We start from the raw sequence: 14431 nt of genomic DNA, 5'->3' as shown, positions 1-14431 counted from the left end.
CAACAAAATGAAAACTTACTTTTATGAGGATAAGTTGACAATTTTTGTTTCTTTGGCATATTGGAACAATCAGGAACTGATCTTTTACCTTGTGCTGGATTCTGTTTCTTGCCAAGACCTTACAACATAATTTATTGAAAATAATGTAAGATAAATGTAACAACTTTTCTCAAGTTAGCCAATATGGATCCATGAGTAGAAAGGAACTCACTACTGAACACAGATTATGCTTGAATGTAATGTTACAGTTTATTGTTCCACCTGCAGCTTGTTGAATCTCACTTGTAATTTGTGCAAATTACATTCAATTAAATGGCCAATAAATCATTGTTTCATTGGTATCTGCTGATGAGTATGTCCATAGATCAAGTGCATGTTTTAAGTGCAAAAAATATTAAACATGTAACACTGCTAGGCTAAGAAAATGCAGTGAAGATTTCACTGTTAGGTGCTCTCTCTTATTCTAAAAATTAAGGCAAAATCTTCAATCCGCAAAAAAATCATTCAACATATAACCTTCCTTTAAACTCTTTTAAGACTGCATAACAGAGATTCAAAATTTACACTCCTCAGTATGATACAGTACCCCTTCTCCTATTGTTCAAGGGAGGAGCTATTTAAACTTCAATGTTTAGACTATTTTGCTTGCTGTCAGTTGTTTGAAGAAGAAAATCAGAAATTTCCTGAAAACTAAAATTATAATTGATCCATTCTCATTTTAAAAAGACTATTTTATGTACCTTTGGAAACCTTGTTAGACAATCTTTGTTGCTTTGACACTTTGGAAACTTTTGATGGCTTTTTTCCTTTTGTCAAGAATTGTGAAGAACCTACAAGTGGACAAGAAAAAATGGAAGACAATGTTTTAAACTTCAATTTAATTCAATCACTGCCATTTTTAACTACTGCAGTTAAGATTTTATGGGGCTCCTATATGCAAACCAGTCAGTCACTCACTCACTAATCGTAACACCATGGTGTTACGATTGTCCGTTTCCTTTTCTTTTGGTTCTCTCCCTTTGTTTATTTTCTCTCATTTGCTTATGCTCACTAAGGCCCATGGTATCGTGTGAGCCTTTATGGTTGCACCATCACGGTCAAAGTGCAGTTGGCCTTCAGTCATTCAAGAAGTAATGAGTCGTAAGTCTGGGTAAATAAGTCAATTTCGCATTTCCCAGTCAAGGAGCTTCACTGTGTGGGTCAGATATGTAAGTGATTTCATTTCTATGTTATTTAAATGTATTTCTCATCGATTAGTACATTGCACGATTCTATCTTAGCTCAAATGAATTGTTATTGTTTGCTCTCATGCAAATGTAGATTAATAGCCTGTTTCTTAGCACCTAATATGACTATTTTAACTTTTTCGTAGTATCATATGCATTGCTGTTAGGCGAGTATGTTCGTAATTCGCTTATGCGTAATCTCATCTTCGTTTGAAATATTTCATGTGTAGAACATTGTCTATGTGATATTGGGGTTCTGCCCCCAAATATCAACGGAATAGTTTGCGTCATTATCTTTGTTATAAGTTCGTTTAGCTTTATATTAAGTTGCTTTTTACAATCGTTATTTACAGTTTACAAGTATCATTGATTCTACTTTGCTGACACGAAATAAACCTTGTTGGCTCTTTCACCGTCTCCAAATTTGGATCTTTGAATCTGTAAAATACATCCCTCTCAACTTATGACACTTGTCAAACTTGGTAGTTGCTACTGTAACACATGGTGATTAGTTGTCTTGAACTCACTGGAGCAGGAAACCATATTGGAATAGCAAATGCACATAAAATGATAAAGAAGCTTTGTTTCAGTTTATACTAAGTATCACTGTTTGAGTGAACAAATATTTATAGAGTTCAGGCATACTGTGCATTGCTTCAATTGTTTATGATCCAATGTCAAACAAGAACTGTGATGAGATTCAATTATCTGGTTGGATCCATCAGAAGTGGACAAAAATAATCCTGTGCTTCTCTAACAACAACAAAAAAATAACGTGTGGAATTCTTTGCTCCATATCTTAAATTTTTTTAATCAGTCAAAAAAACTTGTGGTTGCATAAACCGTGTGTTTTGAGGTATTTTTGTTCAAAAGGCAAAAGGTTTGTTATGGAAGAGATGTTAAGAATGGAAAATAGTGAAATTTGGCTTGAGCAGGTGAAGAAAGATTTGGATTGCAGTATGTGTCTAAATTTGATGAATTTTGCAGACAGAAATTTGACAAATGCAGGATACTATCTTGTGTTTTTTTTTGCAGATTTTATATGCACTCATTATTCAGTGGAGTCTAAATGCGCAAGAACGCACGTGGGAATTGCTACACTCGTGAAAACAAGTCCAGTGACCCCTTCTTTTTATCGTTCCAATACGATAATGTTGAAAGGTATCGTCAGAAAAAAAAACTACAAAATTCTACCAAAGGAAATTTTGTGATGTGTGGAAATTGCCTTTTTCTAGATTTTCTGAAATTCCACTCCATAGAATTTTTTTAAAATCTTTGTACATTTTCCTTTTCAAGTGCCGAAAGCAATCACTAAGAAAAATCACAGGGTCACCGAGTTAGTTTTCAAATTATTGGAGCCATAAGCTAAAAAATGCATCTGAATAATCCATTGAAAGCACTGCCATGGAAGCTGCTACTGGCAAAATGACACCTACTTTTGTATAGCCAACAATTATATAATTTAACCCTGTAAAAGTGTTCAACTGGCCTTGGCCAGTCTTTTTGTTGTATTCTTTCAAAGTTACAAACCATCAAAAAGATGAAAACTGGTGCCAGCCACCTTAAAAGCTTAAAAAAAGTCTGCAGAAGTGTTTTGATTACAAATTGAATTCAGCCACCACTGTTTAATAAGAAAATTCAGTTTCTGAGGTGTGTTTGAAGTTTTGCAGTGAATGATTTGAACCCAGGAGTAACATGTGAAAGTGTAGTGTGATTGTCCTGGTGAGTGTAGTCCTTAGAGGGACTAACCTCCCGGTTAGCTCGATTGGTTAGAGCACCGGATTGTGTTGTGCGGGAGGTCGAGGGTTCAAGCCCCGGCCGGAGCAATACTCATAATCTTAAAATAAGTGAGGAGAATTTGCTACCTTTCTAAAATGGATACATTTTCTAGTCTTCTCAGATAAGGACGAATAAACCGTAGGCACCGTCTCCTTCAGGGTTAGAGGTAAGAGATGTTAATTTCCCACGCACAAGATTACTGTGTGGTGGATGTCCTCCCCCGAGTGAGATGGGTGGGTGTTAGCCCTGAAGAGCCCCTATGGGGAGTGGTTAGTTAACCTATGTCAGTTAACTGTGTGTGTGTGTGTGTGTGTGTGTGTGTGTGTGTGCATGTGTGTGCGTGTGTGGGTGTGTGCGTGTGTGTGGGTGGGTAGATATGTAGGTAGGTAGGTAGGTAGGTATGTATATATGTATGTATGTATGTATATATGTATGTATGTATGTATGTGTGTGTGTGTGTGTGTGTGTGTGTGTGTGTGTGTGTGTGTGTGTGTGGGTAGGTAGATATGTAGGTATGTAGGTAGGTAGGTTGGTATGTATATATGTATGTATGTGTGTGTGTATATGTGTGTATGTATGTATGTAGGTAGGTATGTATGTATGTAGGTATGTAGGTAGGTAGGTACGTAGGTAGGTATGTATGTAGGTATGTAGGTAGCTATGTATGTATGTATGTGTGTGTGTGTGTGTGTGTGTGTGTGTGTGTGTGTGTGTGTGTAGGTATGTATGTATGTAGGTATGTAGGTACGTAGGTAGGTGGGTATGTATGTATGTATGTATGCATGTATGCATGTAGGTATGTAGGTAGGTATGTTTGTATGTATGTAGGTAGATAGGTAGGTAGGTAGGTAGCTATGTATGTATGTATGTAGGTATGTATGTATGTATGTATGTATGTAGGTACGTACATACGTATGTATGTATTATGTATGTATTATGTATATATTATGTATGTATGTAGGTAGGTATGTAGGTGTGTATGTATGTAGGTATGTATAAATGCATGTAGGTATGTATGTATGTATGTAGGTATGTATGCATGTAGGTATGTATGTATGTATGTAGGTATGTATGTACGTAGGTATGTAGGTATGTATGTAGATATGTATGTATGTATGTATGTATGTAGGTAGGTAGGTAGGTAGGTAGGTATGTATGTATGTATGTAGGTATGTATGTAGGTATGTAGGTATGTATGTAGGTATGTATGTATGTATGTATGTAGGTAGGTAGGTAGGTAGGTAGGTAGGTAGGTGGGTAGGTAGGTAGGTAGGTAGGTATGTATGCATGTACGTATGTATGTATGTATGTATGTATGTATGTAGGTAGGTATGTATGTATGTATGTATGTATGTATGTATGTAGGTATGTATGTAGGTAGATAGGTAGGTAGGTAGGTAGGTATGTATGTATGCATGTAGGTATGTATATATGTATGATGCACGATCCTCGCAGTAGATAGCCCTATTTAAGCAATAGCGAAAATCAGACCTGAAAAAAATCAGGCCTGTACGGGATTCGAACCACTGACCTCTGCGATACTAGTGCAGCGCTCTACCAATTGAGCTAACAAGCCAACTGAGAGCAGGCCGTTAAGTTGATTCGTAATAAACCCGTGAAAGTGATAAATAAGATACAATGAAATATATGAAGTTCATATATTTTGGAGTGTTTGAATGATCATTATATTTGTACCAAATAGAATTACTGAGGGCAGCCCCTACCCCACTATCAACCATTATCATCATTATCATCACATTTCCCTTATCATTCTTGTTACCATCAAACTTAAGTAGAGCCTCATAATTTGACATCACCTGAGAAGTTATCACAATAAGTCAACTCTCCAGTGAGACCCCTAGAAGGCTGATCATCACAGGGAGGTGCTGAACTGTCATCTCTCGCCAGTAAACTTGTGCTGTTTTCTGAAGAAATTGTGAAAAGGGATAACAAAAACATTGAAATGTTTCTCAATAACCACCAATGACACAAGAAGGTGTATGATATTCTAAAATCATATGAGGGAAAGCTCATCAATCTAATACTATTTAGAATCAGACATGTTTTTAAAAATTATGGAAAAGAAAAGCAAACCTCTTTCTTCTTCCGATATACTGATAAATTAGCTTTCAGTTTTCATCTTTTGTGGATTATTAAATTCTAACATTTGCAAACAACAAAATTTTGATAAATCCTTGTAATTGTCCATCTGGATGTTGTTGAAAATCCTACTTTGTGATGTAAAAAAGATCTCTGATTTAAGACATCGGGACAATAGTTCTTGACATAATAGGGTTCCACAATGATAAAAATTGGTCAAACTCTTTTAGGTTCAATCTATTCATGCAAAATCTAATCATAGAATCAGTTTGAGCTTTTAATTAGAAGCTTTCAATTGATTGCAATAGCTTCTTGCTATGTTACCATAGGAAGTCACATCATAGATAACTCAAAACAATTAGCTCTACAAGCTTTTATGCAATGGTAATTTGCATATACCTGTATAGCAATGAAAAACACTGGTAGAATGCACATAGTTATAATAATATTTAATTTCCAACTCTGAACATCGCTTTTCACATTTTCTGATTGATTCACTAAGCTCAAGTTATGAATCAAATCATCTTCCAAATCACCTTAAAAGGAAATGCACTGTGACAGTTGGTAGCTATAATTATTTGTTGGCCTAAAATTATTAACTCATCCAGGATTTTATCAAATTTAAGAGAAGAACTATTCCATTCCATGGATACAAGATTACATGGTTGTTACCAACTCAGCTTTTTTTCCAATGTGCACTCATGGAATAAATGAAAATCACAATATGCTGTTTGCAACCTTCATACTAGATAGGCCAAGTTCAGAATACCTTCTGTTCTGAGCTTTACAGTACCTTGCAAGGGCTGAAGGCTCACATAGTGTACTTCATGGACATGTCCCAGTACAAGATGCTTGTTCTTATCCAATGGAGAATCTGGGTTGATGATTACCTCACTGTTGTTTGGAAGACTGCTAATCACATGAATGGCTATTCTATAGCAGTTTGCAGCAGCCAAGAGAATCAAATGATCACCCCACGTGCCATCTTGCTTCATTTCTGTTAGGTAACCACCCCATGTTGTGCGACTTTCAACAAAGTGAAACAGATCTGTTCCATCCACCTGTAAATGAAAGTCCAACAAGACAACATATGATATGGTAATAGAGTAGGTAAAAAAGAACATAACTCACAATGGCTACATATAACAATGTTTTCATGCAATAAATATTACATACATACATACATACATACATACATACATACATACATACATACATACATACATACATACATACATACATACATACATACATACATACATACATACATACATACATACATACATACATACATACATACATACATACATACATACATACATACATACATACATACATACATACATACATACATACATACATACATACATACATACATACATACATACATACATACATACATACATACATACATACATACATACATACATACATACATACATACGTTTATTGCAACTCCCAAGCTGGGTTTTTCAGTTACAAAGCCTACATTAAATTATTGTAATATTATAGTAACAATTATTTAGTAACATCATAAATATATATACAAGTAAATCTAAAGCTAATACAATATAAATACAAAAGGCCAATACACGTTAAAAACACTAGTGAACTAATACAAAAATTACACAAGAATAGAAGATAGAAACGATTCATCTTTTCGCAACATTTCCATTAAGGAGCGCTCTCAGTAGACGGAACTTAAAGGCGTTTACATTCTTAGCTGCTTTTAAATCCTTTGGGAGGTTATTCCACAATTTGCATCCACGATACGTGAATGCACGTTGCCCAGAGGACAGGCGGCATCGTGGGATGTGGAGCAGATTACATGATCTAGTTACCCTACTGTGAATATGAGATCGTGGGACAAACGTGTTAGCCAGATATTCAGGAACTAAATTAATTACACATTTAAATACCATTACAGCATCGTTGAAATAAGATCTCTCCTTAACAGTGAGCCAATTAAGAGATTTTATGCATTGGGAGACGTGGTCGAATTTCTTATGACCTAATACAATACGGGCAGCGAAGTTTTGCACTAGCTGAAGCTTCTTTATATTTCTTTGACAAGTGTTGGCCCATACAGTTGAACAATAATACATTGTACAAAAAACAAAAGCCTTCATCAAAAGTAAGAGAGTTTTCCTGTCCAAAAGGTGTTTGATCCTGCTGATCTGTACTTGTTTGAAAATACAGTTAGAAGTAGTTTTAGTAATATGATCGTTGTATGTTAAGGACTGGTCGATGTAGACTCCAAGGTCTTTTGCTACAGGGACTGGTGTTATTTCCTTTCCCAAGAGTGAAATTGATGTTGGAGGCAATTTCCGCAGTAGTTGAGGAACACCAACTAGTAAGATTTTAATTTTAGCTGGGTTTATTAGAAGGGAATTCTGACAGCACCATTGGCAGATTTCACTCAAGTCTTCGTTCAGATAGCCAAATACGTGAGCAATGTCAGTTGAGTGAAAGGATAGGTATAATTTACAGTCAGAATATTACCTCCAGAAGTAATGAAAGACAAATAAAGACGCTTTGGTTGCTAGGCTCAATCCTCTGACCTTAACTAAATCACTGCGTGGATCAGATAGTCAGAGTAACTTTTACAATGGCCAAAATCAGGAGAGGATGAAGCTGAAAGAGTATTATGTTTACAATCATCCAAATTAATGAGTGTATACGACAGACAGTAGTTTTTATAACCTGCTTAAAATGTGACAGGTTAAAACAGAGCAATTTGCACAACCAACCCAACGAGTCCATAAAACTGACGAAGTAACAAGTTTACGGAAAAAGTGAAAAACAGCTCCCCCAAAAACTGTCGGCCAACTGTTGGCCAACAGTCGTTTACTGCCTTTTGCGAAAATCTTCTGCCGACAGTTGGCCGACTGTCGGCCATTTGTCGGCCAACTGTTGGCAGCATGTCGGCAATTTGTTGGCCAAGTGTTGGTTGAGAACCCCCATTGAATACCAGAAAAGCCTCAGCTCGCAGGGAAGAACATTGCATATTGACACAAAATGAAACTTTCTCACTTGAGTCCGCCATTTTGTTTAGGTTTTTTTGGGACCAATCTCGTCGCAATCTCTTATGTTTAGGTTTTTTTAGGTACCAAACCCCTCACAATCCCATCGCATCATCCTCACAGTAAAGAAGCAAAAAATTTGTTTACAGCGGTGTATTGCTAAATATGTGATTTGTATTGCGCAAGTTAATTAAGACCGCAACTTTCAAACATTCTGCAATTTGTATATTTTGATGACGTCACAGACGTAGTTTACAATTTTATGAATTGCTGGTCAGAAGAACTGTGAGATGCCACTGGGCAAATGTCGCTCTTTGATTTAAGTTAACATTTGCATTTCCCTTACTAACTTCAACTCTGTAATTTAGATTTTGAACATCTACACTCCCTGCAATGACTGTGAAATAAAGGAGTAGTTTAAAACCATGGAAACTCTTCGGCTAGTAACACAAGCGTCTTCTTGCAGTTTTTTTTTGCTTTACTAAACGTAAGCAGCTTTTATTGTCTCTGACAAGCGAATACGTAAAAAAATAATAAAATGAAAATATTAACCAAAAATAAACTCAAACAGACAAAGATAATTGAAAGTCCATATATGACGCCCTAACACAAACCGCAATGCATTATAGGGCGATTTCATAGATAATTACCCAGGACATACGATGATGCAATTTTAGCTCAATTTGTGGTACATCATGCGACTGATTCTACTAGAACGGTAAGGGTCGAGTAACTGCGATGTCTTTACACTTGTCAAATTTTTAAGTGTCAATTTGCTGTTGGTCAACTGTCCGTCAACTGTTGGTATACTGCCGGCCGACAGTTGGCTGTCAGACTTTTAGGGGAGCTGTTCTTCACTTTTACCAATTTTACAATTGCCTGATCAAGTGAGTAAATTTCACAACCAAGTAAATAAGTCTGTATAATAAAATAAGTATCATGATTATTCTTATAACCATTTAAATGAGTTTGAAGTCCACAATAACACTTTCCTGAGCTATTTGCCTATGACTGTAACTTATTTCTAAGTCAATCAATTAATGAATCATTAAAAGTCTTCTTGCACTGTTTTAAATGTTTATGTATTACACACTCAGTAAAAGTGAAGAACAGTTCCTAAAAGATATTGTAGGCTGACTGTCGGCCGACAGTTAGCTGTCAGATAGCCGACAGTTTTCATAATGTTTCAGGCCAGAGTTTTGGCTCACGGGCAGTTGAGGACCTGTCTGTAACCTGTTGGTGGGTTGTAAGTTGTTGGTCTACTTAACACCACTGGCCGACTGTCAGTAATGTGTTAATTGGTAACCTGTTGGCCGACAGTTGTCCAACAGCCGAAAATGGGAACCTCTGTTTACTATTACCACACACCCTGACTTTTTTTAAGGATCACAGCCATGAACATGTTCCAATTTAATAATTCCTAACATTCAAATTGAATATGAAACAGAAGACACATGAGTAGTATCTGTTCTAGAACTTATATGTACGTTTAACAAACACTTACCAGTTTTGGGTGCTCTCTTAGATACTGAACTAAGGAATGCCTTAATTCTACATGATGGATTTGAACTCCTTTGACAATCTTCAGTTGCTCTGTCAAGGCATAGAACATACAATTCCCTGACCCTGGATTGTCAGAAATTCTATAGCCCTTTTCAGAAGCAATCCTGTGTAAGTCTGCTAGTGGATCTGTACTGCTTCTGATCTTATGTCCACTGGCATTCTGTTGCCACTGTTGAAGATAACGGATGACTTGTTCATTCCCACCTACAAGAAAAATAATGTAATTATCAGTCCTTTGTTCTTATGGATGACAAGGTGCTAAAGAAATCATGGTGTATTGCTACAGGAAAAAAACTGAAAAATCAATGTAGGGTGAAGTTGGGTATTTAAGAACAAGGGGAACAACAGTTTTAAAAGGTTAAAATACTTTCAGGAATTTATTGAACTCCCCTTTCACGAACACCTGCTTCTCCAACTGAAATAATCCCATTGCAATCCTCAAACAAAGGCAAGAAGACATACCTAGAAAGGTCAACTACATGTACATTCTTAAGCATGATCACTCGTGTGAAGAATTTGGTATGGTCCTCTGTTTATCTTTTTCTTTGTTTTCTTACAAAAATCTACGTCAATATGAAAAGAAACAGCAACCCAAGTTGACCACAGAAAGCCCGTTCGAGTTTCAACGGCAGTACTTTCCTTACGAGTAAAATAATTACATAAAAGTAACTTTCCCTTGCAAATGCATTTTTCTAAGTTTTTAAAATTATCTTAATCATCTGGAAAAATACAAAGAGCATGAATTTTTATCAGTTCATCCGCTCAACTGCATCCGTGCAATTATATTTTGTCAGCCGTGTATCCGTTTGACTACACCCGTTCAAAAATTTTTGTCAGCCGTGTGTCCATTTCACTTTATCCCTGCAAGAATTTTCTTCATCCGTGTATCCGTTTGATTTCATCCGTGTGAATAGTTTTTTCAACCGTGTTTCCGTTTGACTTCATCCCTGCGAATATTTTCTTCATCCATGCATCTGTTTGGCTGTTCCGTTTCAAATGGCTTGGCTATCCGTTTCTTATCCATTTGCTTGCCGTGCGTTCCCTGGCCGTGCGTTCAGTCCTAAGGGACATTTTCGCGTGAGAGGTCACATTTATTCCATTTCATGTAGTGACTGTGATCACGAGTATATCATAGAGACCAAAGATCAGTTTGAAACACATTTGAAAGAGCATCAGAAAGCGGTCTTCTTTTGCCAAAAAATTCAGCTTTGTCAGAGCACACATGCCTAACTAACCTTACAATTGGGTGGGAAAATTCTACAATTAGCGCCCTTAATCGACGCTACCACCAGCACCTTTGTTTGGAAGCTTCACATATTAACTCCACCCACACCTGTAAATCGTGCTGATGGCAGCTTACTACCTGACATCTATTTGCACCTTGTCAGAAAAAATTAGTGAGCTTAAAAAAAAATAAAAATCAAATACCAGTACTCCATTTCACAGTTGCATGCTTGGTTACCAAGCCTTTGACCAGGAGTGAAACTAAGAGTGACCATGTTGTGATACAAATTTTGCTGCTTTTCAAATGTAAATTACTTTCCATTTTTAGTCATGCTAACTAGATACTGGTCTCTGTCTCATCACAGTCACCATCAGCCTCACTTCAAATCAAAGACTTTGCAATTAAGTGCCCAACTGTAAAATGGCCTATTACCATAGTTTATCTGCACTCACTTTGAGGAAAGGTTCGGCTTTCCCGGTTATTTGGATGTGCAAAGGCTGTTGGAAGAATCCCCTGACTAGAATCCACTGCTAATTAAAAGAAGCAAGCAAGCCATATAACTAGAGGATCCTTTCCATGTAAAAGCATAACACAACTTCGATTCACAAGTGCTCTGAGAAATGGAATGGGTTGAAACACCTTAGGAAGTTTTGAGCACTTAAAATAATGTAAAGGTGTCAGTGATGAGCTTTAGGAAAAACATCCTTGAGATAACTGAAGTACTTACTCGTAATTGCTACACTAACTGCTGCCATGTTACCAAGCAAGGGAAAGAAGTAAAGAGGTAGGAAAGAGTAACTAAAGCTACAGAACCAGTCAAAATCCAACACTCTTCACAAGCTCCTAACATACAGTAGCTGGCAAATGCTTAATAATATCATTCTCACTGTTTGGTGAAGAATTCCCAGTTGTTTTGTCGTCTTACCCTGAGGATGACATTCCTGATGGATGAGTCCTCTGTAATATGATGAACTGGCTCCAGCAAATAGATACTGACCTTGTTCAGAAGATGGATGCCTGTTGTGGCCTGACAAGGATAAGAAACCAAACACCATGAAACTGTAGTCATAAATAAACTTATTAAGGGTACTCTACACACATGAAGCACTACGGTACACCAGCGGGTTTATTTTGAGATACAGTGACTATAGGAAGAGGGAAACTGTTCACATTCCATGGATGAATGTGGCAAGTGACCAACAGGGGGGCCTTCTGCAGCTGCAAAAGATAATTTAAATGATCTCAGTGGAGTCCTCTAAGTTAACTCAACTGGTAAAAGCCAATTCACAGGTACCTGGTTCTGGCATAAAATTTTGTACTAGAGGTGATCTTTGTAGGGGTTGCACGTTTGGGAACCACTTTGAGATTAATTGGTCTATCAGTATCATTATATCCTGATGTTATTGTACCTTCATGATGAGCAATGTGAGATGATTCTTCTCTAAGTCCTTTGGGATGCTGATCAGCTACAAGGAGGTTAGCAAGAAAAGAAGAATGCATTAATTTTCAATTACATTCATGAAGCTTGAGGATAAGACAAGATTCTAAAAAGTTTTAAGCATTCAGTGAGTGATTATAAGAGCAAATGCATTTTCTGTTATTGCACTTGTTTTCTTTTTTTTTTTTCTTTTTTTTTCACCAAACACATAAAAAACCACATAAATTTTTACTCTATTAAAGATTAACTTTTATTGAATAACAATACATTTTGTTGAAAAAATTAAAGGAGATTAGCTTACCAAATGTGAGTTTGTACATCCTTTCTACAAGACTTCTACAAGGCTCCTCCCAGCTGTACTTCTCAAGATAGTTGTCACGAATAAACATTGACTCTTTAAGTCGCACTTTCCTCTTTTTCTGACATACATTCTTGATTTCTTTGGCCCAGTCTTTGGGATCTTCAGAGTCTACCACGCAGTAGGAGCCTAAAGGAACTTCCTTCAGAGCTTCTCCAAGTCCCGAATTGCCACTGACAAGTATGGGTAGACCAGCAGATAATGCTTCAAGAGCTGTTATTCCAAATCCTTCAGTCCTGGATGGCATTATTGCAAGATCCACTTCACAGAATAAGTTGGCTAGGACTTCTCTGCTATCATTAAAGCTACGAACAATAAGCTGATTCCGACTAATGCCATGGCGGAGCAACTTTTCTGCCATTTCATCTCCTTTTCCTCCAGGTGGGCATATAAACTTGAGTTCATAGGATTCACCTTTCATCTCAGCAATTGCTTTAGCAGCTATGTCGTACCCCTTGACATTGAAATCTTCATGGCTGTCACCACTTCCAATAACAAGAACACGGAATGTTGTTCTTTCTTCAGTGGCTTGTTCTACTTCCAAAAACTCTGAGAAAATGCTTGGAGTAAGGTCAAAAACATTTTGTTGTTGTTTACCATGACAAAGGTAACGCTTGTAAACATCTGCCAGCTTGGGTCCAATGGTAACTACTTGATCAGCCATCTTACAAAGTTCTATTTCTGTCTGCTGCATTTGTTCACCTTCTGAAATGTTTTTGTACATTCCATCTTCTTCAGGAGCAGAGTGAACAACTTGAATCCATTTGCAGTGACTGTAAATTGAATTTCTCTTCATAAGTGCAATTAGTCGGCCAAGGTGGACTCCATGACCAATGACACAGTCCATTGTATGGTTTCTGGGAGGAGATGACAAGCAATAAACGGGCTCTAAACCAGGAACTGTACCTGCTTCAATGAGTTTCACATTGTGACTTTCTGCACTGCTCCTGTCCTCTTCACTGCATTTTGGTAGTAAGACACTAACATCAACATTAGAGTGTTTAGCTAACTGGATGGCTAGCTCTCGGGTGATAGTTGACACGTCTCCATCAGTTGATGATTTCCACTCACTACTCAGAAAAGTGACTTTCAGTGTCCTGTTTTCCTGGCCTTCCTGTGATGTAGAGGCTACACTAGGAGTAGTGGAATCCTATAACAAAACAAGAATGCTATTGAAAATAAGAGGTAAACCAGTAATAAATCACAATTATGGATGTCCACATTCTTAAGTAAACTTATAGTCAAGTTTTATCTTATGCCACAAAGTTGGTTACAAGTAGATTGAGACATAATTATTTAAACCAGGAGAATATTAAGTTGCTTTAGAGATCTACATTGTCACTGCAATATTACTCACTGATAACTACCATTACAGTTGTATAGACCATGCCCAAAATAGGATTCTTTTTTTCTTGTTTTTCACTTAGTACGGATGATTAATGTACAATTAAAATTAAGCCGACTTAAGACTTGTCTAAGTTCTGCTGTTCTTGCCCATTATAAACCTAAAAATTCTGTCTTTCTTTTATTTGCTTATCTACATCTATGCAAAGGAATTATAAATTTAGGAAAATATTGGTTGAAAAAGAAGATACAACAAATAGGTCTTATGGCTGAGTAATAAACCTTCCAAAGCCCTGACGAGTTGTCTGTACCGAGTACTAAGGTACTAACGTACTAAGCAAATTCAGAACAAGTCCTGATGAGTTGTCGTACCGA

The 14431-nt window shown here is 36.9% G+C and overlaps 1 protein-coding gene across 10 annotated transcripts in view; it reads right to left on the bottom strand.

The window, feature by feature from the left end:
• LOC148719651 (uncharacterized) overlaps positions 1–14431 on the bottom strand; it is a 32695-nt gene that overhangs the window by 11347 nt on the left and 6917 nt on the right. For 2 of the 10 annotated variants that reach the window (XM_088738725.1, XM_088738726.1), the window contains exons 4-12: positions 12656–13862; positions 12326–12382; positions 11842–11943; positions 11369–11446; positions 9633–9895; positions 5899–6166; positions 4823–4930; positions 741–830; positions 20–118 (exon numbers count right to left, since the gene is read on the bottom strand). In XM_088738725.1, the coding sequence (XP_088594851.1) occupies positions 20–118; positions 741–830; positions 4823–4930; positions 5899–6166; positions 9633–9895; positions 11369–11446; positions 11842–11943; positions 12326–12382; positions 12656–13862 (2272 nt within the window). Of the gene's footprint in view, positions 1–19; positions 119–740; positions 831–4822; positions 4931–5874; positions 6167–9632; positions 9896–11368; positions 11447–11841; positions 11944–12325; positions 12383–12655; positions 13863–14431 lie in introns of all 10 variants that reach the window. The other 8 variants (XM_088738733.1, XM_088738734.1, XM_088738727.1 and 5 more) reach the window with 7 other exon arrangements.

The sequence above is a fragment of the Stylophora pistillata genome, chromosome 11 (genome assembly GCF_964205215.1).
Source record: "Stylophora pistillata chromosome 11, jaStyPist1.2, whole genome shotgun sequence".
Classification (NCBI taxonomy): Eukaryota; Metazoa; Cnidaria; class Anthozoa; order Scleractinia; family Pocilloporidae; genus Stylophora; species Stylophora pistillata.
The sequence above is the reverse complement of the archived record's forward strand: the minus strand, read 5'-3'. Positions and strand labels throughout refer to the sequence as shown.